Source organism: Prinia subflava, chromosome 11 (genome assembly GCF_021018805.1).
Source record: "Prinia subflava isolate CZ2003 ecotype Zambia chromosome 11, Cam_Psub_1.2, whole genome shotgun sequence".
NCBI classification, from domain to species: Eukaryota; Metazoa; Chordata; class Aves; order Passeriformes; family Cisticolidae; genus Prinia; species Prinia subflava.
Genome location: NC_086257.1, coordinates 19,002,657 through 19,024,238, shown reverse-complemented (window position 1 = coordinate 19,024,238; position 21,582 = coordinate 19,002,657). Strand labels below are relative to the sequence as shown.

The following is a 21,582-nucleotide window of genomic DNA, read 5'->3' as shown; positions in this document are numbered from 1 at the left end:
TTAGTTTTTCTGCAGTGCTGTGGTTTTGCTTGTTGGTACTAAATGTCAGAATTCTGCAGAGATGCAAAACTGTTCCACCAACTGGAACAGGCAGCTATTTCAGCTGTCCTAACATATGGGAAAGGATGAGCAGAAGCATCTTCTCAAAATTTTGAGCAAGTTGAGGCTAAAATATTTGGTAACAGTAAAGCAAGCATCAGATGGTAAGTTCCTGAAATAGAGGCAGCCAGTGCACAGTTGGCATATATTGTTCAGAGCCTAACACATGCAAATATTAATACCAAGATCAGTCATTCCAGAAAAAATAATGTAAAACACAGATGGCTTTTTGTTTAGCTGCCTTTAATCTGTGTATTGTTCATAGAAATAATAACTGCATCTAATTTTTTTAACATTTCCTCTTTAACCAGGTTCTGAAATATGAGCAGTATTTAGATAATCAGCTTGTGAGATTTTTACTCAAGAAGGCACTGACCAATCAAAGGATAGGACACTTCTTCTTTTGGCATTTAAAGTAAGCTTATTGTGATGTTAAGGGGTAATGGGCTTCCTATTAGCTGTAAACAATTAGTTGTTCTAAAGGTTTGACATACTAAATGTCCTTTCTTAGAAAAATACTAGCACTTAAAGATCGGGTTATATTGGTTAAGTGTTTGAATACATAGTTTGGTGATAGAAATCATGCCTTGCAGTTTCAAAAGCTACTTAATAGTACTTACACTTGGACTTCTTTTTATCTAATGATGATTATTCTAAAAACAAGGCAGTCTGAGACTGCTGAAAGCCTCCCATAATGTTAGCTGCTTGATGCCCCAGCAGTTTTTCCACAAAACTTTACAAATATATGAGATCTAAAGAAAGCCACCCAATTCAACAAGGTAAAGCTTCGGAAAAGACTAGTAGAAACTTTATTTTTACTTCCGTATTAAGAGCTTGATAGCTCAGTCTGCAACATACTGGGTTGTAGCTAGAGGTCACCTGAAAGTTCTGTTCTAAGCTGGTGTAATCAGACACAGAAATAGAAGCAAGGCATCTTTGTCGTGCTCTCAGTTTTCTACTTGCCTTGGTGTCATCAAGGATAAAGGGAGAGGATTGTTTGAGGGGATGTATTTTAGGACTGTATGAAGATGTCACAAGTACAGCTTCGTTTTTGGCACCTCGAAGTGGTCTTGTCTTTAAGCTGTAACTGTTCTCCCTCCCTGTGTAGGTCTGAAATGCACAACAAAACTGTCAGTCAGAGGTTTGGTTTACTTCTGGAGTCCTACTGCCGAGCGTGTGGAATGTACCTCAAGCACCTGAGCAGGCAGGTGGAGGCCATGGAGAAGTTGATCAACCTCACAGATATTCTCAAGCAGGAAAAAAAGGATGAGACCCAGAAGGTACCAAAAGCTGTCCTTTCATTAAAACTGCTGCTGTTGAATCACAGGAGTTACTTAGAGCTGTTCTATTTGATCAAGGAGGAAAGTGTTAATGCTAATTTCAGTAGGTGGTATGTTTTCTGGGGACCTGCAGTATTTTCTGTCAATGCCATTGTCTAACTCTCAAGGCAATAGGACTAAAGTGAAATGTTTCAATTTGTGTAATATGTAGCTGAGCTGTACTTACATTAGAACTGTGCAAAACTGTGCTTGAAAACCAAAGCTAAAATCTGATACCTTCATTTACATGTAAATAATGTTCTCAAGAGCTGAATGCACTTATTTGTCAGGTACAGATGAAGTTTCTTGTTGAACAAATGAGACGGCCTGATTTTATGGATGCCTTGCAAGGTTTTATCTCTCCCCTTAATCCTGCACATCAACTGGGAAACCTTCGGTATTGTATCCAGTTTTGAAGTTTGTCTAGATACTTAAATAAATGTTTAATAATGGTAACAAGAACAGTGTTGAGGTTAACTTAGTAAATGTCAGTATCTTCAAAGTGCACTGAATAGAATTTGTAGCAGAGTAATCCATAAAGAGTAGAGTCATTTCAAACTAATGTTTTAACAAATCAGGGAACAACGTCGCCTTTAGTTGTTCCTTTAAGTTGCCAGGAACTGCAGTCATTTTTCCAGTTGTCAGGGACTCATATTGCCAAAGGAATATTTACAATATTCCCTTACAACACAACTCTCCTGTTGGTCTTAGCAATAGTTTATGTAGCAATTACTAATTTAAGTTTGAGTCTGAAAGTGAAAATTGTGGATTGTCAGTTATCTATGCATCCTTAATTTGGTGCTAGTTCAGAGTTTGACCAAAACTTAAGGAGAACTTAGCAGTATTAGAGAAACATGGTATAAGAATCAAATTATGTCTATTTCAAAGAAATCTTATCTCTTTTAGGCTTGAGGAGTGCAGGATAATGTCATCTGCAAAAAGGCCGCTGTGGTTGAACTGGGAAAACCCAGATATTATGTCTGAGTTGTTATTTCAGAACAATGAGATTATATTTAAAAATGGAGATGGTAAGAAAAGATAAGTGTAATTCAAAAGCTGTGTACCTGTTTATTTTCCTAACCTTTTACTTAGTGTTTTTTATAAGTTTATAGAGTACATATACATAAAAAATCAGCTGAGCAAAGCTATTTTGTTTTCTAGAAAAATGAAGCATAGACAAGTATTTACCTCAGTCAAGTACAAATTTTATATGTTCTAAGATGCTCAGTCTGTCAAGGTGGAACACGGTAGTATTTAATATTTGTTCTTCTTACTTGTAAATCTTGTCTTCAAGATAAAACAGATGTGTAAACTGTGATTCCATTGTCCTGGTTTTAGTGTATGTTTTAAAAAACACCACCACAAGTTTATGTTTGTTTTTTACTATTTAAAACCTGCTTTTCTCTACTGAGGGAGCAAAACCTGCACGAAACTATGCAAACCTCATTACCTTTAGACGTATTCAGACATAGTTTAGGGGGAAAAGGAAAGTAAGATCTAACCAAAGGCTCTGATATTACAAAATGTGCAAATTCAATGTATTTGACTATTTCAGACTTGCGTCAGGACATGCTGACACTTCAGATAATTCGAATTATGGAAAACATCTGGCAGAATCAGGGTCTTGATCTTCGGTAAGCATGAGAGGTCATTCCCAAGTAATGCTGATCTTAATGGTTTTGGCATTGGTTTGTTCTCAGAGATTTCTTCTGTTTTCCCAAGGGTTATAAATGAAATGCTATAAATAGACATTTTTGTGCATGTCAGAGCAATATTCAGTTTTTTCAGTTAACTAAACTACTGGAATTTATAAACATAAGATCATATTTGAAAAATACTTAATTCTCATTCAAGTGGGTCTGAGTGAGCTACATACAAGGAATGGATACAAGAGCTAAGGTGAAGTAGCCACACTGTGGCCAAGTGATTGTGTCTTTTGGTTTGGCTTTGAACAAGGTGCCAAGCTCTCAGCCCTGCTGAGCAGTGACTCTTTGTAGTTGTAGTTGACATCTTCACTTCAGTCCACACAGATATTGTGGATATTGCCCAGTCTGCATGAGCATCTCCATCTCCAGACAGTCTGTGGGTGCAGCAGCTTCTGCAGGGCATTCAGGATAAACTGTTCTGCTTCTGGAAAACTGATCCTAGACAGGTTCCACCTTCAAATCTGTGTTTGGTATGTTTCTAGGTAGGAACAAAGGAGCTGCCTGTGCACTGTCTAGAAACCCCCAGTTTTCATTTCCTTATCTAGACAAAAAGACCTGTTGGTCTGTGTTCTCTCTCATGGGTCACTGCAATGAGTGGCAGAATTAAGCCTTTGTCCAAGAATGTTTTGCAGAATGGTTACAGTTCCCAATGCCTTAAGGAGTAGCCAGATACAGGAATTTTCAAAAACACATCCTCTCCCACTGCTTGCCACCATTCTCTATAAAGGAAGAAGAAGAAAAAAAAAGCACAATGATCCTTTGTCTTTCAGGATGTTGCCTTATGGTTGTTTGTCCATCGGTGACTGTGTGGGACTCATCGAGGTGGTGAGGAGCTCTCACACCATCATGCAAATTCAGTGTAAAGGAGGCTTGAAAGGAGCACTGCAGTTCAACAGCCACACATTGCACCAGTGGCTCAAGGACAAGAACAAAGGAGACATGTGAGATTCCCTCTTGCCTGTTTTTCTTGGCCATATGCTTCTTTCTGATGGAAACTCAAAGAGAACTAAAGTTCATCAAGTGGGAGATTACGTCCATAATTATGACCATCTGGTTTTGGTTTTGTTTTCTTTTTTACCTGTCCTTGTTTGCCTGGTAGCTCTTTTGCAAAAGAAAAATGTGGACCTGTGTGTTATTAGAATATCTGAGGAGAGTGTCTCCTTTCTTGTTGGAATAGGTATGATGCAGCTATTGACCTGTTTACACGTTCTTGTGCTGGCTACTGTGTTGCCACCTTTATCCTGGGCATTGGTGATCGCCACAACAGTAACATCATGGTCAAAGATGATGGACAAGTAAGAGATGTTTTTCTAAAATCATACCCTAAGGTCATCCTCACTTTGGTATGAGTTTGCTTTGGGAAAAAAAAATCTATTTGAACTATAAGTAAATGAACAATTTTACTGCTACTTCATTTAAACAAGGAATTATTAATCTTAAAATATCTTTCTGTCTTTCCAAGCTGTTTCACATTGACTTTGGGCACTTCCTCGATCACAAGAAGAAAAAATTTGGTTACAAAAGAGAGCGTGTGCCATTTGTCTTAACACAAGACTTCTTAATAGTGATTAGTAAAGGAGCCCAAGAATGTACCAAAACAAGGGAGTTTGAAAGGTGAGCTTCCTTTTTAAGCATTTAACCTCCAGAGTTTTTTGTACCTAAAATGCACTTTACTGCTGGTGACCTTTAATAATTAGACCCTTTAACTGAACAGTAGTATTCTAATTGACTTACAGTATGTTCTAGTTCTTCAGTTGTAGATCAGCCTTCCACTTGTAAGTCAGTGGGTAATCTTAGCACTTTAAATGACCTTTGGTCCATGAAATCTCAGTTGAGATTTGCAGAATCGGCCTACATGTGAATAAAGATGGTAATTTTTCAAACACCTGAAATTCCTTTGACTTTACACTTCAAATCCTCTTGAGATGGCAGAACTGCAGCTACTGAGAATTCTTAAAGTGTTGTGTGCATCTGAGCCTTGCTGGTCATTCAGCCATACTTGTCTCTCCTGTAGCTGCTCAGATATCAGCTCTTCAGCTGGCCTGTGTAGTTTGTGACAATGGCCAGAACCTCCTGAGCAAGAACTTTAAAATAATAACAGCAAAGAAATAAATCTGTTTCTGTAGTCATTCTTAATATCTCTTTCCAGCAAGCCAGTCTTTGGGAGGTTTCAATTTTAATCTTAATTTCATTATGTTGATGGCAACAGAAGACAGATTTTGAATTATAGTGTCAGTGTGAACACCACAGTGAAGCTTTTTGCATTTTTTCCCTTAACCTGGGTGTTTCTTATTCAGTGTGATACAGCAAATGCCTGTTTTCAGAGCATTCTTCAGAGAACCTAAGGAGCAACAGCTGCTGCTCTCGTAAAACTACAGGAGAAATGCAACTGTGAAAATAGCCAGGAAAGCATTGATTTTAGCAGTGTATCAGGAAATACCTTTTGAAATCTGAAATGTCAGTAGCAGTGACAAAAATGGCTCTGTAAACTCACATAAATTCGTGTTGAACAGCTATATGAATTGCTGATGGGGTTTAAGACTAGAAAGCGTGTCTTTGGGTGTTGTGTTAGTCTGACCACCATCCTTACACAAATGAAGATAAACTAAGTAGGAAAATGAGTGCATCTTCTCAGCTACATTATGGGTGTTCTTACTAGACTAGGACTGTCCACATTCTTAGTGTGTGGTTACCTGTTAAACTGTTTTGGAGCTGAAGCAGTAATATGCATCCAGCAGAGAAATGCACTGAGCTTTTTCCCCTGGTCTCTTCCAGGTTTCAGGAGATGTGTTATAAGGCTTACCTAGCAATTCGGCAGCATGCCAATCTCTTCATCAATCTTTTCTCCATGATGCTTGGCTCAGGAATGCCAGAACTGCAATCCTTTGATGACATTGCATACATTCGAAAGACCCTTGCATTGGACAAAACTGAGCAGGAGGCTCTTGAGTACTTCATGAAGCAAATGAATGATGCTCACCATGGTGGCTGGACAACAAAAATGGACTGGATCTTCCACACAATAAAGCAACACGCTTTGAACTGAACTGACAGCAAAGAAAACAAGAACTGATACCCCGCTTTGTGGGTACTGCACTGTTAATACCCGTTAGCAGCAAAGACTGGTTGCATAGGAATTGCACAAACCATGAACAACATTAGAATTTATGGCAAGAAAAGAAACGAATTGTTCAGACAACTGTTGGAAAATAATGTAAAACAGGGTTTCAGACAGCACTAAAATTATAAACTTCAAACTTAAGCTTTAGTACCATGTGTTCAGGGGCCTCGACAAATTAGAGAGATGGGCAATCACCAAGTGTGTGAAGTTTAACAAGGGCTAACGCCAGATTCTGCACCTGGGATGGGGCAATCCTGGTTGTGTGTATGGACTGGGGGATGAGTGGCTGGACAGCAGCTGTGGAAAGGGACCTGGGGGTCTTGGTTGGTGGCAAGTTGAACATGAGCCAGCAGTGCCCTGCAGCCAGGAGGGTCAGCTGTGTCCTGGGGGGTTCGGGCACAGCATTGCCAGTGGGGCAAGGGAGGGGATTGGCACACTCTGCTTTGCACTGGGGCGGCCTCACCCTGAATATTGTGGGCAGTCTGGGTGCCACAGACTAAAGAAAAAGCAAGCTATTAGAGAGTGTCCAAAGGAGGGCCACGAGGATGGTGAAGGGTCTGGAGAGAAGCCGTGTGAGGAGCAGCTGAGGTCACCTGGTCTGTTCATCTGGAGAAGAGGAGACTGAGCTCAGACCTCATCGGGCTCTGCAGCTTCTTCACGAGGGGAAGTGGAGGGGCAGGTACCGATCTCTTCTCTCCGGTGGCCGGTGACAGGAGCTGAGGGAATGGCATGGAGCTGAGGCACGGGAGGTTTTGGTTGGACATTAGGAAAAGGTTCTTAAAATGTTGTTCACCCAGAGAGGGGTTGGGCACTGAACAGGCTCCCAGGGAGGTGGTCACAGCCCCAAGCTTGACAGGGTTCAGGGAGTGTTTGGACAACACTCTCAGACACAGGGTGTGACTCCTGGGGTGTCCTGTGCAGGGCCAGGAGTTGGACTCAATGATCCTAGTGGGTCCAACTCAGCGTATCCTGATTTAATGATTCGTGTTACGCCGTAAGCTTAAAAAGGTAAACTTGGAAGAATGTTTCCTTTTCTCATTTGATAGGATAAATTAGAAGGAAAAAGAAAATAGTGCTAGTGCTAACATAAGAGTCCATCACGTCTTACCTTAGATCTGGTACAGCAAGTAGAGACTATGCTGGATTGTGAAGGATGGAAAGAGAACTCAAGTGATAGCAAATACTTAAATGCAGTATAGGGAAGGAGTTCGAAGCTCAAAGATCTAAAAACAATAGTGAGAGGACAGTGCCTTTTAAATGTGCTCAGAGGCATGAACATTTTGGGGGTTTGGGTGGCCCTTCAATTTCTGAGCCCGTCATCTGCACAGTTTCTGAAAGCAGTAGGAAATAGGCCCACTCAGTCTGGTGTTTCTTCTGCTCAGTATTTCTAGGGGTGCAATTCATACTTTCACAAAGAAACTCCTTATCATCCCCAAAAACTGACTAACCTGGAAATTGAATGGTCAGAATTGGGTTTAGTGCAACAGAGAGCTGTAGTGTTCATCTTAGGTTTGCTTTAATCTAACTTGAACTGAATAGATTTTTTTCATACATGTTTTCCAGAACCTAAAGAAAGGTGAATTATTAAAATTATTGAAAGATTATTTTTTTATAAAGGCTATTTATATAATAGGAACTATTATTAATATATATTCTTTATTTACATGATTTGTCCAATATTAACTCTCTTAATTTTGCAACCCAGTTCTATCTGTCCAAGACTCCTGTTTTCATTAACGTCACTGAAGGTGACCAGACATACTCCTAGGACCAAATTCAGCCCTAGTGAAAGAGGACACAAATACCAGTGAAATAGTGGGAATGTACCACTAAAGCCAGAGGTGAACTTGGCCTAAGTCTCTAAAAAATTTTGGGGAATCACTCTTCACATTACTGAAGTGATATGTTGGCTATTCCAAGAATGCTCATTTAAACCCTCAAAATTTGGGTGTACCATTTCTCCTCTTTCTTCCTCCTTTGGAAGTGGTTGTTGAATCCAGTAAGATACATCAGAAATAGCAATTTAGATTTTCAATATGATCAATAATTAGCAGTTCAGCAGACAGATATGTTGGCTAGCTCAAAGCATGTGGAGTTACCAAACATTTTATAGCTTTGTCTGTTTTGTGCGTGTGTGTAATATATATTTGTAAATCTAGTTCTTGTCCTTTATCACAATTTCAATGTGTGCAATCAATGAAATTGGCACCATGTTTTGAAACTGTTCAGAGTACCGAGGATTTCAGATTGCCCTTATGCACAGCTTCAGGTAGGACTGTTTTTCTAATTCCTAAACAGGTTTTTTTAAAGTTAGTGAAGCCCATAATAGTTCTGTGGGTGATGTTCACCCTAACATTTTAAACTTACCAGATTGGCAGCACTTGAATTCCAAAGGTTTGGGGCTTTTAGGGCTTCAGCTTGTTCACTTGCAAACACGCACCAAGGTGCCACTCAGAAAGTGCAATACCACGTGTAATATAAAATATGCTGACAGTTGGTGTTAGATTAGAATATAAGCATATAAATAAACTGTACTTCGTGCAGGCTGTACTGATGAGGTAATGAGTGGTTGGCTTCATTTAGAAAATTGTAATATATTAAAAATGTGCAATCAATTACATTATTGAAAGACTTCGGGGATTGTAAAGCCAAGGCTTTGGTGTTTCAAGACACTTTCAAAGTCAGGATCCTGCAGCTGATCACTGCACTCATGGATACTTGATGTTGTGGGGGGAAACCTGGTTTTGTGAAAACTACAGAAGCTCCGAGAATAGTATGGGAAATGTGAAGTTTTATTTCCTTAGTTCTACAAAGTATTTTGGAGTAGTCCAATAGACTTCCCATTGCTCTTTTTATTGACTGTTACATATTCCTTTTTGTTCATATGGATATTTTAACTCCTGCTAAGCTTGGTTGTACTTTCTAGAGCAAAGTTACGCTTGTATCTATTACTTTGCAGTCAACACATAGCAGTGATTTAGCTCTTGAAATGGATTAGGTTCAGTTTTAGCTCACAAAATCTGAAACCCTGTTGGCTATAATTCTTAATTTAACTGAGTAAAACTGTTGCACAGACATCACATTAGGTGCTATATTATCCTTATTTATCTGGTGTCGAAACAATGCTTTACCTCGTTTATGCAAGGTATGGTCAGCCTTTTCTAGCCTGGGGGAAAAGATAAACTCAAATTTATTGGATATTATGAGGCCAAATTTGTTTGTACTTTGCCCCTCCCTAGCCCTTCTGTAAATATGAATATAAATGTCTTTCAGTTCAAGCACAGTATTCTGTACTCTTTTTGCCCAGACAGAGGTATGGGGAGTCAGGCTCTGTTTCCAGAAGCTACTGCAATTAAATGTTGTCCATAAGCTGTAGAAGTTATTATGAGAATCAAATAGTAAAAGAAAGGAAACTTCAGAGTGGTATAAACGTAGTACAGTCCAGGCTAATTGTTGCCTTTCAACAGATTTCTTTAAACAGTAGGAGAAGCTCCTGGGCTTTAACCAGTTCTTTGCATAACCAGGATGGGCATTTGAAAAACATTCTGCCAGTGTTTCCCAGAAAACAACCTCCTTTTCTCAGCTTCAAAGTGTTGAACCCTAATTACTGCATCCTGTCACGGCAGCTCTGTGCTGATGTAACTTCAATGAGGATAGTGGAGGCACTGTTTGCTCACCCTGGTGGAAATGAGAGGATGTCATCTGCTCTCAGTAGCAGAAAGAAGATCTCCTTACACACCATGAAAGCACTTGTAACTGAGTCCTAGATTTTTACAGAAATAACTTGGAATTTGGCTTGTTTTTAACTATTCCCACTTCATGGAGATTTGAAAATGCTCCCTTTGTCCTGGGAATCAGCTGCACAAAATACTAAACAGTTTATTCTGGGCTTGAATTGAATCTGGACACCTTGCTGCTGCAGGACTTCTTTGTAAGACTGGCAGAGCAAGGAGCTGAGGACTGGGCCATGTGTTTTATCATGAAGCATCAGGAAATGGTGTTTCAGTGAAATAAAATTTGAAACCAGTAACTTTTTCAGCTGTGAAACTGTGTTCGATACAATGACAGAACAGGCTGCTGCGTATTAGTTTTACTTAAAATTACATTAATTGCTTTCCTAAGAGTAGCAGAAAAAGTACCTGTACTGATTTGATATATGCATACTTCTTTATCTGAAAGGGTGCATTAGCAATTTTTTCATAGGTGAAATAGACTTCCAGTATAATTTTAAATTTTTTTTTAAGAACGCTTTTAAATAAAACCAAAATTGCAAGTGGTTTGGTATCTTGTGGAAAAAATATGAGCCTACATATTGAGGACAATATAGAAATTAACAGGTTTGTAAGAATTTTGTATATGATGACCCTGCTGTTGGTGGTTTGGCAAGTTGTTTATGGGTTTTTATGCCAACTTCCTTTTTTCTGTAAAGTATTAAATTCCCTTCAGTGGTCAGTAGCCCATGTTTGTTGACAATTTGAAGGTATTGTCTCTGCTTTGTCATTATATAACTGGCATGTTCAAATGTCTGTTCTTAATAGTAATTATGAATTCCTCTTGTTTTGCATGTCTGTACAGGTTGCAGACCTGGGCTGGACCCATTCAAAAAAACAAATATCAGAAAAGCCACTTGAAATTACTATTTTTGTTGATGTCTTTGACATCTTGAAAATACTTCAACTAAATGAAAATGGTGTGGTATTACAGAAAGAATTGTAACTTGCTGCTTCTAGGATTTTTTTTAACTCCTTTCACTTGTTTTCATTTTACTTGAATGGAAGAACCACACTTGTTTTTTAAAAACACTATATAGCTATGGATGTTGTTGCAGATTGTTGAATCCCCATTTAATTTTGCAATACATGTTTCATACAAATAATGGATTTGCATCTTTTTATTTTCTGCTGCAAGTTGTCTCAGTTTAGGTAAGGCTGTATCTGTCCAAAGTGATGTGTAGCTCACCACCCCTGCAGCTGGTGTTGGTTTGGGGTTTTCCCTTGTTTAGTTTTTTTACATCTGTGTTAATGAAGGGAAGCCAACTAGAAACTGGCTATAGAAGCTCTCTATTTGCATACACTAACCAAACCTATAGGTGCTCTGCTCTTTGAGAAATTCTGATTTCACCTTATGCTGATACAGCACTCACTTCATCAGAATCGCTCTGGATTCACAACAGCGTATGAAATCAGAAGTAGGCTGTATGTGTACATCAGAGCTCCAGATTATTTATTCCTGTGATTCAGTATGAAAGGTTCTCATAAGGGAGGAATGTTTAGTAGCAGCCCAGTTAAACACTTAATAATTTTACTTTGTAATGTCTTCATTAACAAAGTAGCCTTTTCAGCTCTCCAAAAGTGCAGTAATCTTGTTTACAGTTTGTTCCATTCTTGACACTTCAGTATTTCTGTTCCTTGCTAGCTTAAATGTTTCCTCTTCCTACTTATTTGTAGCATACACATTTGTCGAACTCACACTCAGGAAAAATCACTGTTCTTCAGTTGCCATACAGTGTTCTGGACTTCTGAGCTTTATGGGATGGACTCTGAAAAGTCTGAGGTCTTGCTGTGTTAGTGCTCCTGACTCTAAGCCAGAGGTGAATCCCTCTGTCCTTTCTCTCTCCAAACCCCTCTGGGACATGCCCAGAGCATAAGAACATCATAAAATATTTGTAAGAGAAGATCAATTGAAGCTATGTTCTGCCTGTACTTTGAAGTTAGTGTCCCCACTGGTTTGTGTAAGTGTTTTAAGTGTCCTTACTGTCACTTCTGTATGTGATGCAATATTCCTGAGGCAGAAGGAAGGCAAAAAATACACTATTCTGTCTTGATTCTTTTTGAAATTCTGGTGCCTGATTCCCAGTAGTTATTAAACTGCTTCAGGAGCCATTCAGTTCAGTGTAACTGCATTCATTTTGTTAGGCCCCTGTTCCAGTAATAAAATTAATCACAGCTAAACCTGACTTAATGGTATTGCTGAAGTTATTGAAAGCCTAATTCAGGCAGAAGCTGGTTTTATCCAAGAATCTTTATGTCTGTTGTAGTTTAGTTAATTCTTGTGAGCCAAAATATGGATATTCATAGTTGGAATCTCATTCTGCCTTGTTTCTTTAACTATTTTAATCTGTTTTCAGTCTTTATTAATAATGTTCTATATCCTGAATTAGCAACTGCCCCAGGCTGTCCAAAATTGTCTTACTGTTTCATTTGGGGCTGGGAAAAGAAAAGGAATAGATAATTCTTGTCTTATAGGAGCTGTGGTCCAAATTCTTTATTTCGCAGATGAAGATAAATTTGTAATTAATTATCTGGGAGTATCATCTTTTCTCTTTGCCCCTTGCACCTCTTCAAGTATTAACTGTGAATATCCACTACACTATCAAAATCTACTTCCCTGGTGGAGAAAAGGGCTTTAAATATACATGGCAGCAGTCTGAACTCCTGGATCCTTGGGTTTGAAATTTTGTCAGTATTGTTGTTATTGTAAATGGCAATACAACTGCGGAGTTTTCACAGAACCATTCAGGTTGGCAAAGACCTTTGGAGTTCATTTAGCCCAGACACCCTGTTCAAAGCAGGGTCAGAATAGAACAGGATGCCCAGGACGTTGTGTAGCTGGGTTTAGAGTCTGTCTGAGAAACAGGAATCCACAGTCAGGTTTTTTTTCATGTTTATATGAAATATCTTCTATTTCATTGCCTGACATCCTTTCAGTGGGCACTGAGAAAAGCCTTGCCTGTCTTTATTCCTCCCTATCAAGTATTTATGTACCTTGACCAGCTGCCCCTGGGCTTCCTCTTTGAGCAGGATGCCAATCCCAGCTCTCCCAGCCTCCTCTCCTCTCCTTTACAGCCCTTCATGGACCCGTTCTGGTACATCCACATCAGGTGTGTGCTCCAGGTGTGGCCTCACCAGTGCTGAGCAGAGGGGCAGGGGCAGGGCTCCCCTCCCTTGGCCTGCACTTCCTAAGGCAGCCCAGCATCCTGCTGGCATTTTGGGGAAACAGAGCCCAGGAGGGCGTCAGCTCTTGATGAAGCTGGGAGCAGTTACCTGTCTGCATCAAAGCAAAAGCTAAAACCCCCACCAGTGCTTCAATTACCTTTTAAAAATGAGACAATTACCTTTGAAATAACCACTACTGGGGCAGGGGGAGATGTTGCTGTGTGTGTCATTCTGTGGTAAAGGTCTGTGGTAAAGTAGGTAGAAAGCAAGACATTTTTAGTAAAAATGGGCCAAAAAGTATTTAAGATGCAGCAAGGTGCATGTGTTGTCATACTGAGAATAGTCTTGCAGTACTTTAAATAAAAAAATACCACAATCCCTTTTTTAACCCTCCTGCTGTGCTACTCAAGTAACAAAAGTTTGGCCTATGATACTTATTGTAGTTCATGTTCATGGGAAACTGTAAAAAGTCTGCTTTTTATTTATCTTCGCGGTCTGTATCATGCTGTTTATTAAAAAAAAACTACTTTTGTTTGGTTTTTATCACACTTTTGAGTGTTAATGTATATACTAACAACTAAATTAAAATGATATGGTTGGTACACTTGTGAATTCTGAAGCAAGAATTTAAGGAATATTCAGTCTTGGTGTGTGATTTGGTGTTGCAGCTCTGCCTTTGAAAAAGACTAGAAGAAAGGAAATGGAAATTGCATACCTCAGTTAATTTGGGGGAACAGAAATAGAATTTGCATTATTTAGGGGTGAAAAGTCCAATATGCATGTGGCATTTGTTCTTGTATATGCTGGTTCTCAAAATAAGTAATTTTATTTTAGTTTTAGACGTGGGCTGTAAAAAGCTGTGACAAGAGACATGATGTTATTGAAGTGTTTCAGCTGGATGGTTTACAGTTCCTGCTAAATCAGTCTGGTTTTGAAAAATATCCTTCATGCTTTCATTACCAAAACTATAATTTAAACAAACAAACAAGGTTATATTTTTGTATCCAATACTAATTTTGAAAGACTGACAGACATATTTGGGGAAATTACTCACTGGCAGTATAAGAGCATGAGGCTGCAAAGGAACTCCTGTGGAGGTATTGGCCTACTTTGGACTCCAGTTCCTAACAAACTGGGAAGGATTTGAGTTCTCTTTTTAGGATTTCACTTTTTTCGGAGGGATGAGGCAAGTGTCAGGCAGTTTTTAATCAGCTCCCTTCAAAACATTTTTGTCCCCAGTCAGCTCTAAACTTTGTACAGTGGTCAGTTCTGTTTCAGGTCACACTGCCCAGCTTTGGGAAGGGCTGTGTTCCAGCAGGTGCTCAGTCTGCTGGATCAACTTTATAATTAAAGGTGGACATCATCATCCTTACATTTATTTTGAAACTTCAGCAGAGCTCTGGTCTGAAAAATATGGCTGGGGTTTGGAACTAGCTACTTCAGCAACCTGAACTAACAGGTTAAACTTGCATTTATTATACATAAGGTGAGCTTTACCTTTCCTAATAATTATGAAATGGTTGTGAGTAGCTACAACTATGTGTTAATTGCACAGCATGGTTCAGGGTAAGAGGATCATCAGCTCTTGTTCAAATACAAATTTCAGACTTTACTGTAATTTAGTGCCAGGGTGTGATTTTTGTGGTAGTTCTAAGTCTTAACAGTGGAAAAATCACAGAAAATTTGCAAAATCATGCTGGTGAAACAAGAAAGATTTGCAGTGTGGGCAGTCTGCTTTAGCATGGGAATCTCAGTAAGCCTTCCTGATTTTACACTCAGAAATCAGTCTGGTTTCCAACCTGCCTTGGAAAGACTCAGTCTAAAGTCTGAACATATGTAACAAAAGAGCAAAGAACCTGATGCTAGACAAGATATGTCAAGTAACCTCCTACATGTCCTTTTGAACACTAACAAATCTACCCCCAGCAAAGGTTATCCTCATGAGCTATGCTAACTGCTTTCAATAAAGAAAGGGTTTACCCCGTGCTTATTTTGGGCAGGATAAATCCTCACTAATTGAAATTAGCATCATCTACGTTGCCCATTTAAACAAGAATGTGAATGTCACATCAGCTTTTCTGTATTTTTAGTTGGAATTTGTTCTGAGTGATTAAAACCTCACCCAGAGCTCTCTCAACACCCCAAGCACGTGGTGCTTTAGAAAACAAGACTCATTTAGACTTTTCTGTCTAAAGCATTGATAGCTCTGTTTGATGCGTGTGACTTTGAACTGGATCTGCAGCTTCAAAGGGGATCCTCCTCAGATGTTTTTCTTTCACTTAAAGCCTTGTCTTTTTATCTGACATAAGTGGTGTTGGGCTGTGCTGCTTTGGGTGGAGAATAAATCAGTCTAAAGGTACAGAAGATGCTTTGGTCTGCCTGAGTTTGCCTCACAAGCAGGACTGAATTCAAAGCAAAGGCTTGGGTTTGGGCTTGGGTTTTTTTCCTCTCCCTTTGCTATGTACGGATTTTAGGTTCTCATCACTGCCCTCCGCTGGGAACTGGGGAAAGTGCTTTCCTGGAATACTTGTACAGAAAACATTTTGGTGAATAGAGGGAGAAGTATGTGGGCATCCGCCCATTTGGGTGGCTGTAGCAACTTTATGAAACCTTTAACACGAGCTGTCCTGGGGAGACCTCGGCAACGGTGGCTGCAATAAGAAGCATATATATCTATAAAGCTGATTTATACATATTTCACAGAATCAATTGTTAGCTTTTGAAGGGACCCCTGGAGATCATCCAGTCCAAGACAGGTAACACAGGAACACTTCCAGGTGGGTTTGGAATGTCTCCAGAGAGGGAGAACCCCCAATCTCCCTGGGCAGCTGTTCCAGTGCTGTGCCACCCTCAATGTGAACATGCTTTTCCTCATGTTGAGATGCAACTTCTTGTGTTCTAATTCCTGGCCATTACTCCTCGTCCTGTTGCTTGGAACCACCAAAAAGAGTCTGGCACCATCTTCTGGCTCCTGCCTTTGAAATATTTCTGTGCTTGGATGAGATCCCCTCTCAGCTGTCTCTTCTCCAGACTAACCAGTCCTGTGCTCTCCTCACAAGGGATGCGTCAGACCCTCCTCACTTTCTGCCTCCGCTGGACCCTCTCCAATGACGCCTTGTCTTTCTTGTACGTATATATTTCTTTCTTGCACTGTATATATTTGCGATACACTTTATATTGATTCTCCTATACAGTAGCTCTAAGGGACAGCTTCTACATTGACACAAAAAGTAAAGTTGAGCTTTATGAGGGTCTGGCTTTGGCATCACCCTCTCATTTGTGTAAAATCTGAGCGCTGACACCGTTCTTACAGCCGTGGACGAGGCCTGCAGATGCAAACGTGGCTGTGCTGTACCGGGCACAGATGAGATAGAAACGCGAGGTTTATTTAGGCCCTCGCAGTCGCTATGGCGACGGGCGGGTGCGGAGGCGCCCGTGGCCGGCAGGGGGCGCTGCGGCCGGCGGCCCTCGCCCCTTTCCCGCCCCTCGCCCGCGGAGCGGCCGGGCCGGGCCGGGCCCGCGCCGAGCGGGGCGGGCGGAGCGGCGGCGCCGGGCCCGGAGCAGCGCGGAGCGGAGAGGAGAGGAGCGCCATTGGCGGCCGGCAGGTGAGTCCCGGCGGCAGCGCCCGGGGAGCCGCGGGGCGGGAGCCGCCCGTGCCCCGGCCCCGCCGGGGAGGTGAGCTGTGAGTCACGGCCTGGCCCGCGGCTCTCCCGGCGCGGCCGCGGGCCGGGGCCTCTCCCGCCGCCCCTGCGGGGTCTCGGCCTCGCCCTGCCCGCGGCTGCCGCCGGGGCGGAGCGGTGCCTGTGCCGCGCTCCCGCCAGGGGCTCCCGGTGCGGCCTCCGCGCAGGCCGCGCCGCCCCGGGGCCGAGCGGGGTCCCGATTCTCGGGGCCTGGGTCCCGCTCTTCAGGGCCAGGGAAAGCCCCTGGGATAGAACAACCCACCCTGCTGCCCCGCGGGCCGATCCCTGCAGAAAAGGCTGAGCTTTTCAGGCGCCTTACCTGGGGTGAGACATGCGGTGTCAGTGCGCTGTCGGTTCTTCCCTTGCAATCACAGAAAACGGTGAGGGTACTGAGACTTCCAGATCATGATATAACGTTAAAATCAATGATTTTCCCATCCCTTGAAATAAAATTTTAGTTGAGATAATATTTAATCTCAGGGGAACATAGTTGACTTGATCAGGGCACTTTTTTCCCTGCTTTCACCTCTGGCGCATGGCACTGACTACAGAAGCTCCTGGGCCCGCAAGTGCTCTTCAATTATGGCAAGCCACATCACATTCCTCGTTTGCAGCCTTTTCTTCTTCAAGGCTGTTTGTCCTATATATAGCTCAAGTATTTCGTTTCCAAATATTTTTCTGCTCTCAGGAGCTGCCAAGTGAAGCAAAAAACAACTAACCTGAGACAAAAGAAAAAGAAATACACCAGTGCATCCACCTTACTAATTCTGATGCTCTAAACCGAAATTAATATCAACTTCTTATGCTGCTTTCTAGCTTCAATTTCCATAGATTCATTCTTTGTAGTATTTGTATCACCTGTCTCTGATTCTGTTTTATCTATTTTGAGCTAAAGTTTTAAGTGGTTTAAAATGCTGTCACTCCATAGGTGAAATCTTCTTGAGCTGATGCATTGACTACATTTGGAAGCTGTACAGCCATCAGCTTAGCTGCTCTGCTTCCTGATACTGAAGGGTCTAGGATTTTTGGTAAGAGAGCATGACTGTGTTAGTATTTTAAATACTAAAACTTGTTTCTGAAGGGCTCTGCCTCAGAATGTCCTGTCTCTGACAACAAGGGTGCTGGAGAGCAGGCTCGTAGATGACACTGAGTGCTGGAGTACCTGGAGTTCTGACTTGTCTGTCTTTAGGGTGAACTTTCTTTTGCTCCAGGAATGTGAAACTGGACTTCAGCAGTTGTGTGCATTTAGTGGGTTCTTAACTGTATCAAAATGGGCTGAGGAACAAGAAGGGGGAGTAGGAAAAAACTTCTGTATTTGATATGTGGATTTTCACAATGCTTGTACTGTTCCATAAGGTTCTGAAAGATAAGCTAGATACAAACAAATCTAGTTCTTTAATGTCTTTACTTTACAGTTCATGTAGACCGTTCAAAATGAATGAACATCCTAAAAAGAGGAAAAGGAAGACTCTGCATCCTTCTCGTTACTCAGGTCAGTCTAGAGCTTGAGTTATGTACACTTTAGTAAGTTAATCTTTTTTCTCAGAATAATAACTTTACAAGAATGGACCACATGCGCCAACACGTGGAAAAGCAGTGAGCTGAAGTATGGGATAAGAAATGTTGGCTTGAATGGGCAGCAGCTGCTCTGCAGGCTCCCTTGCTGGGCCACGGTTTGCTCTGTACTCCCTGCACATGGGGGAAATGCTGCAAATGAAGGGGGTTCTGCTTCCACAGAGGGGAGGGATTCTGTAAAAGTTGGGGTGGGGGTAGAGAGAAGTGTTCAGGACACACTTGTCAATGTCCTCAGTGGGAGCAGAAACCTGATGCTCCAAACATCAGGGCAGCAGCTGGAAGGTGTCTGTCACAACAGGAATGCTTCCAAAATGAGTGAAAAATGTGAAAAGAATTTTGATGAACATGAAATACATCTGTAGCTACAACAAGACATGAGTACTTAAACTTTCTTTGTTGATGTTTTGGTTTAGATTCTTCAGGTGCAAGCAGATACATAGACAACAGTGGCATTTTTTCTGACCACTGCTATAGCGTCTGTTCCATGAGACAGCCAGATATAAACAGAGGTAAGACTATGTTTTGGGGTCTTCTTCTGCAGTTCTTTAATGTGTCATGTTCCTATTCACAGAAGCAAATAGAATACACAATATACAGCAGGTGATTTCTGAGTGTCCTTGTGATCTGATGGGCCTGAGACTGGTGGGAGGTTGTTCAGTTGTTACAATGAAATACAGTTTTCAAAGTAGAAACAATGACAACAAAAAGACCCTTCAATTTTACATTTATAATGGTGGATAAACTACCTCAAATACTCACTGTCTAGGTAACAAAGTTGATGAGTTCAGATAGAAATTACCAACAGTTGTATTGAATTGTACTTGTACCTGGGAAAACAAAATGCCTTTTTATAAAACACGCAGTAGTGAGTGGAAGGTTAGCAGAGTAAATGTGATGGTGGACTTTCAGTCTATTTATTTTTCTTTTCACTTTAATAATTAACCATAAAGTCTGCAGCAATTTTAGAAAGTATCACATTTTAAAATGTAATGTCTAGAAATACTGAAGAATATTTTTTTAAGTTGTGTCTTTTAAATGTAACACTTCATTTAAGAATTTTAAATAATTCAAAATGTATAATCAGCTGACTGTTTCCTGCTAAAATCTTCTAGACAGAGTTGCTACTTTTTGAATTCCTTTGTTTTTCTCTGCATGTATGGAAATAATTTTCAAGGTATTGTTACTTTTTTAAATCTAGGTTATGATATGCTTAATAAATAAAGATAAATTTATGCAAGTAGAATACACAATTAGTAAATAAGATCTATGACTAAACCAAGGAATCAGGATGATGCTCGTGTGGACAAATGATGCCAAGGAAATGCCTCCCTTCCCTTTGCAGGTAGGTTCCACAGTCCTGTGCAGAGCCTGGACACAGATGATGACGGGAGCCCGGTGCACGCCGGCAGCTCCCACTGGAGCGGGGCACACTCAAACCTTGGGATGCACTGCACAGAGCCTAAAAAGAAGGATAAAGGTAAAGGTCAGTGTGTGTGCAGATGAGGTGCTGGGAGGCTGGAGAGCACAGCTGCTGCTGGCTTTTCATGTAACTTCATTGCTTTGACAGAAATGGTAAAGGATTTATATATAGTTTCTGGTATTGCTTTGTTAGCTGAATATACAACCTAGTCTGGCAGGGGAAAAATAACTGGTCTTTGCATTTGAAAACTGCTGCAGCTAGCTGAAAAGTTAAGAATGGGCCCAGGTGTTTTGTTGTGGGTTTTTTGCCAACCTTCTATTATGTATTTCCTCCTGTAGATAAAGGTACTAACAATGGAATGTGCAGAGACTTATGTGACTCACCTATATTCAGTGACAGCCCCACAGAAGAGGAGAAACCTCTAGATATCCAAACCGTAGAAATTTCTACAACAGAAGTGAATGCTGTAGAAGTTCATGATATAGAAACACAGACTGTGTCACCTGAGAAGCTGGAAGCTGAGGACCTTGAGGAAATCCCTCTGGAGACCTGCAAAATCTTTGAGAAGAACCAGGCTTTGAATATCACAGCTCAACAGAAGTGGCCCTTGCTGAGAGCCAACAGCAGCGGCTTGTACAAGTGTGAGCTCTGTGAATTCAACAGCAAGTACTTCTCTGATCTGAAGCAGCACATGATCCTGAAGCATAAGACATGTACAGAAACTCACGTCTGTAAAGTTTGCAAAGAAAGTTTCTCCAGCAAAGTGCAGCTCATTGAACACGTAAAATTACACGAGGAGGATCCATACATCTGTAAATACTGTGATTACAAAACGGTGATTTTTGAGAATCTGAGTCAGCACATAGCAGACACTCACTTCAACGACCACCTTTACTGGTGTGAGCAGTGTGATGTGCAGTTCTCCTCCAGCAGCGAGCTGTACCTGCACTTCCAGGAGCACAGCTGTGACGAGCAGTACCTGTGCCAGTTCTGCGAGCACGAGACCAACGACCCCGAGGATCTGCACAGCCACGTGGTGAACGAGCACGCGTGCCGCCTCATCGAGCTGAGCGACAGCTACAACAGCAAGGAGCGCGGCCAGTACAGCCTCATCAACAAAATCAGTTTTGACAAATGCAAAAACTTCTTTGTGTGCCAGGTGTGCGGCTTTAGGAGCAGGCTGCACACAAACGTCAACAGGCACGTAGCTATTGAGCACACCAAAATATTCCCTCATGTTTGTGATGACTGTGGGAAGGGATTTTCAGGTATGTTGGAATATTGCAAGCACCTAAGCTCTCATTTATCTGAAGGGATTTATTTGTGTCAATACTGTGAATATTCAACGGGACAGATTGAAGACCTTAAAACTCATTTGGATTTCAGGCATTCAGCAGATTTGCCTCATAAATGTACTGATTGTTTAATGAGGTTTGGGAATGAAAAAGATCTTTTAAGTCATCTTCAGATACATGAGACAGTGTGATTGCATTCTTTCCCTGTAATCAACTTGTTGGAATTGGAATTAATTTCCAATCACTGGAATGTGATAGTAAATACAATTTTAACAGCAGCTGTACGTTTCTAATGTTTTCATCTTTGTATCAGTAAAGCATGTATAGCACTTGGTGTTGTGAATTTCCTTGTCTAGGCGTTTCAGTAGGAATAACCACATTTACAGTGTGATGGATCAGATTTTGGGGGTAGGGACAGTGGGAATAATTGCA

The 21,582-nt window shown here is 41.1% G+C and overlaps 2 protein-coding genes across 7 annotated transcripts in view; both read left to right on the top strand.

The window, feature by feature from the left end:
* Positions 1-13,782, top strand: part of PIK3CA (phosphatidylinositol-4,5-bisphosphate 3-kinase catalytic subunit alpha) — a 42,082-nt gene extending 28,300 nt beyond the window's left edge. For all 4 annotated transcript variants that reach the window (XM_063408090.1, XM_063408093.1, XM_063408092.1 and 1 more), the window contains exons 13-21: positions 411-514; positions 1,208-1,379; positions 1,709-1,815; positions 2,325-2,446; positions 2,974-3,052; positions 3,895-4,065; positions 4,302-4,419; positions 4,587-4,738; positions 5,900-13,782. In XM_063408090.1, coding sequence (XP_063264160.1) covers positions 411-514; positions 1,208-1,379; positions 1,709-1,815; positions 2,325-2,446; positions 2,974-3,052; positions 3,895-4,065; positions 4,302-4,419; positions 4,587-4,738; positions 5,900-6,170 — 1,296 coding nt within the window. In that variant the 3' untranslated portion in view covers positions 6,171-13,782. The remainder of the gene's footprint in view (positions 1-410; positions 515-1,207; positions 1,380-1,708; positions 1,816-2,324; positions 2,447-2,973; positions 3,053-3,894; positions 4,066-4,301; positions 4,420-4,586; positions 4,739-5,899) is intronic.
* A 2,849-nt stretch (positions 13,783-16,631) lies between these two features.
* On the top strand, positions 16,632-21,479 carry ZNF639 (zinc finger protein 639). Of its 3 annotated transcripts, none has more exons than XM_063408100.1 (6): positions 16,632-16,785; positions 17,789-17,888; positions 18,276-18,352; positions 18,849-18,944; positions 19,778-19,912; positions 20,194-21,479. In XM_063408100.1, the coding sequence occupies exons 3-6, from the start codon at positions 18,295-18,297 to the stop codon at positions 21,339-21,341; spliced, it is 1,437 nt and encodes a 478-aa protein (XP_063264170.1). In that variant the 5' UTR covers positions 16,632-16,785; positions 17,789-17,888; positions 18,276-18,294; the 3' UTR covers positions 21,342-21,479. The 3 variants fall into 3 exon arrangements, with proteins under 3 accessions (XP_063264170.1, XP_063264169.1, XP_063264168.1); XM_063408099.1 differs by having other exon boundaries at positions 19,778-19,918; XM_063408098.1 differs by lacking the exons at positions 16,632-16,785; positions 17,789-17,888 and having other exon boundaries at positions 18,254-18,352; positions 19,778-19,918.
* The last annotated feature ends 103 nt before the right edge of the window (positions 21,480-21,582 follow it).

Bases quoted from the DNA above. Each gene is read 5' to 3' on its own strand.
- ZNF639 (XM_063408098.1), top strand. From the start codon at position 18,259: ATGTCTTTACTTTACAGTTCATGTAGACCGTTCAAAATGAATGAACAT. The intron at 18,353-18,848 runs GTCAGTCTAGAG...GTTTTGGTTTAG, and splicing joins GCATCCTTCTCGTTACTCAG to ATTCTTCAGGTGCAAGCAGA. The intron at 19,919-20,193 runs GTCAGTGTGTGT...TTCCTCCTGTAG, and splicing joins AAAGAAGGATAAAGGTAAAG to ATAAAGGTACTAACAATGGA.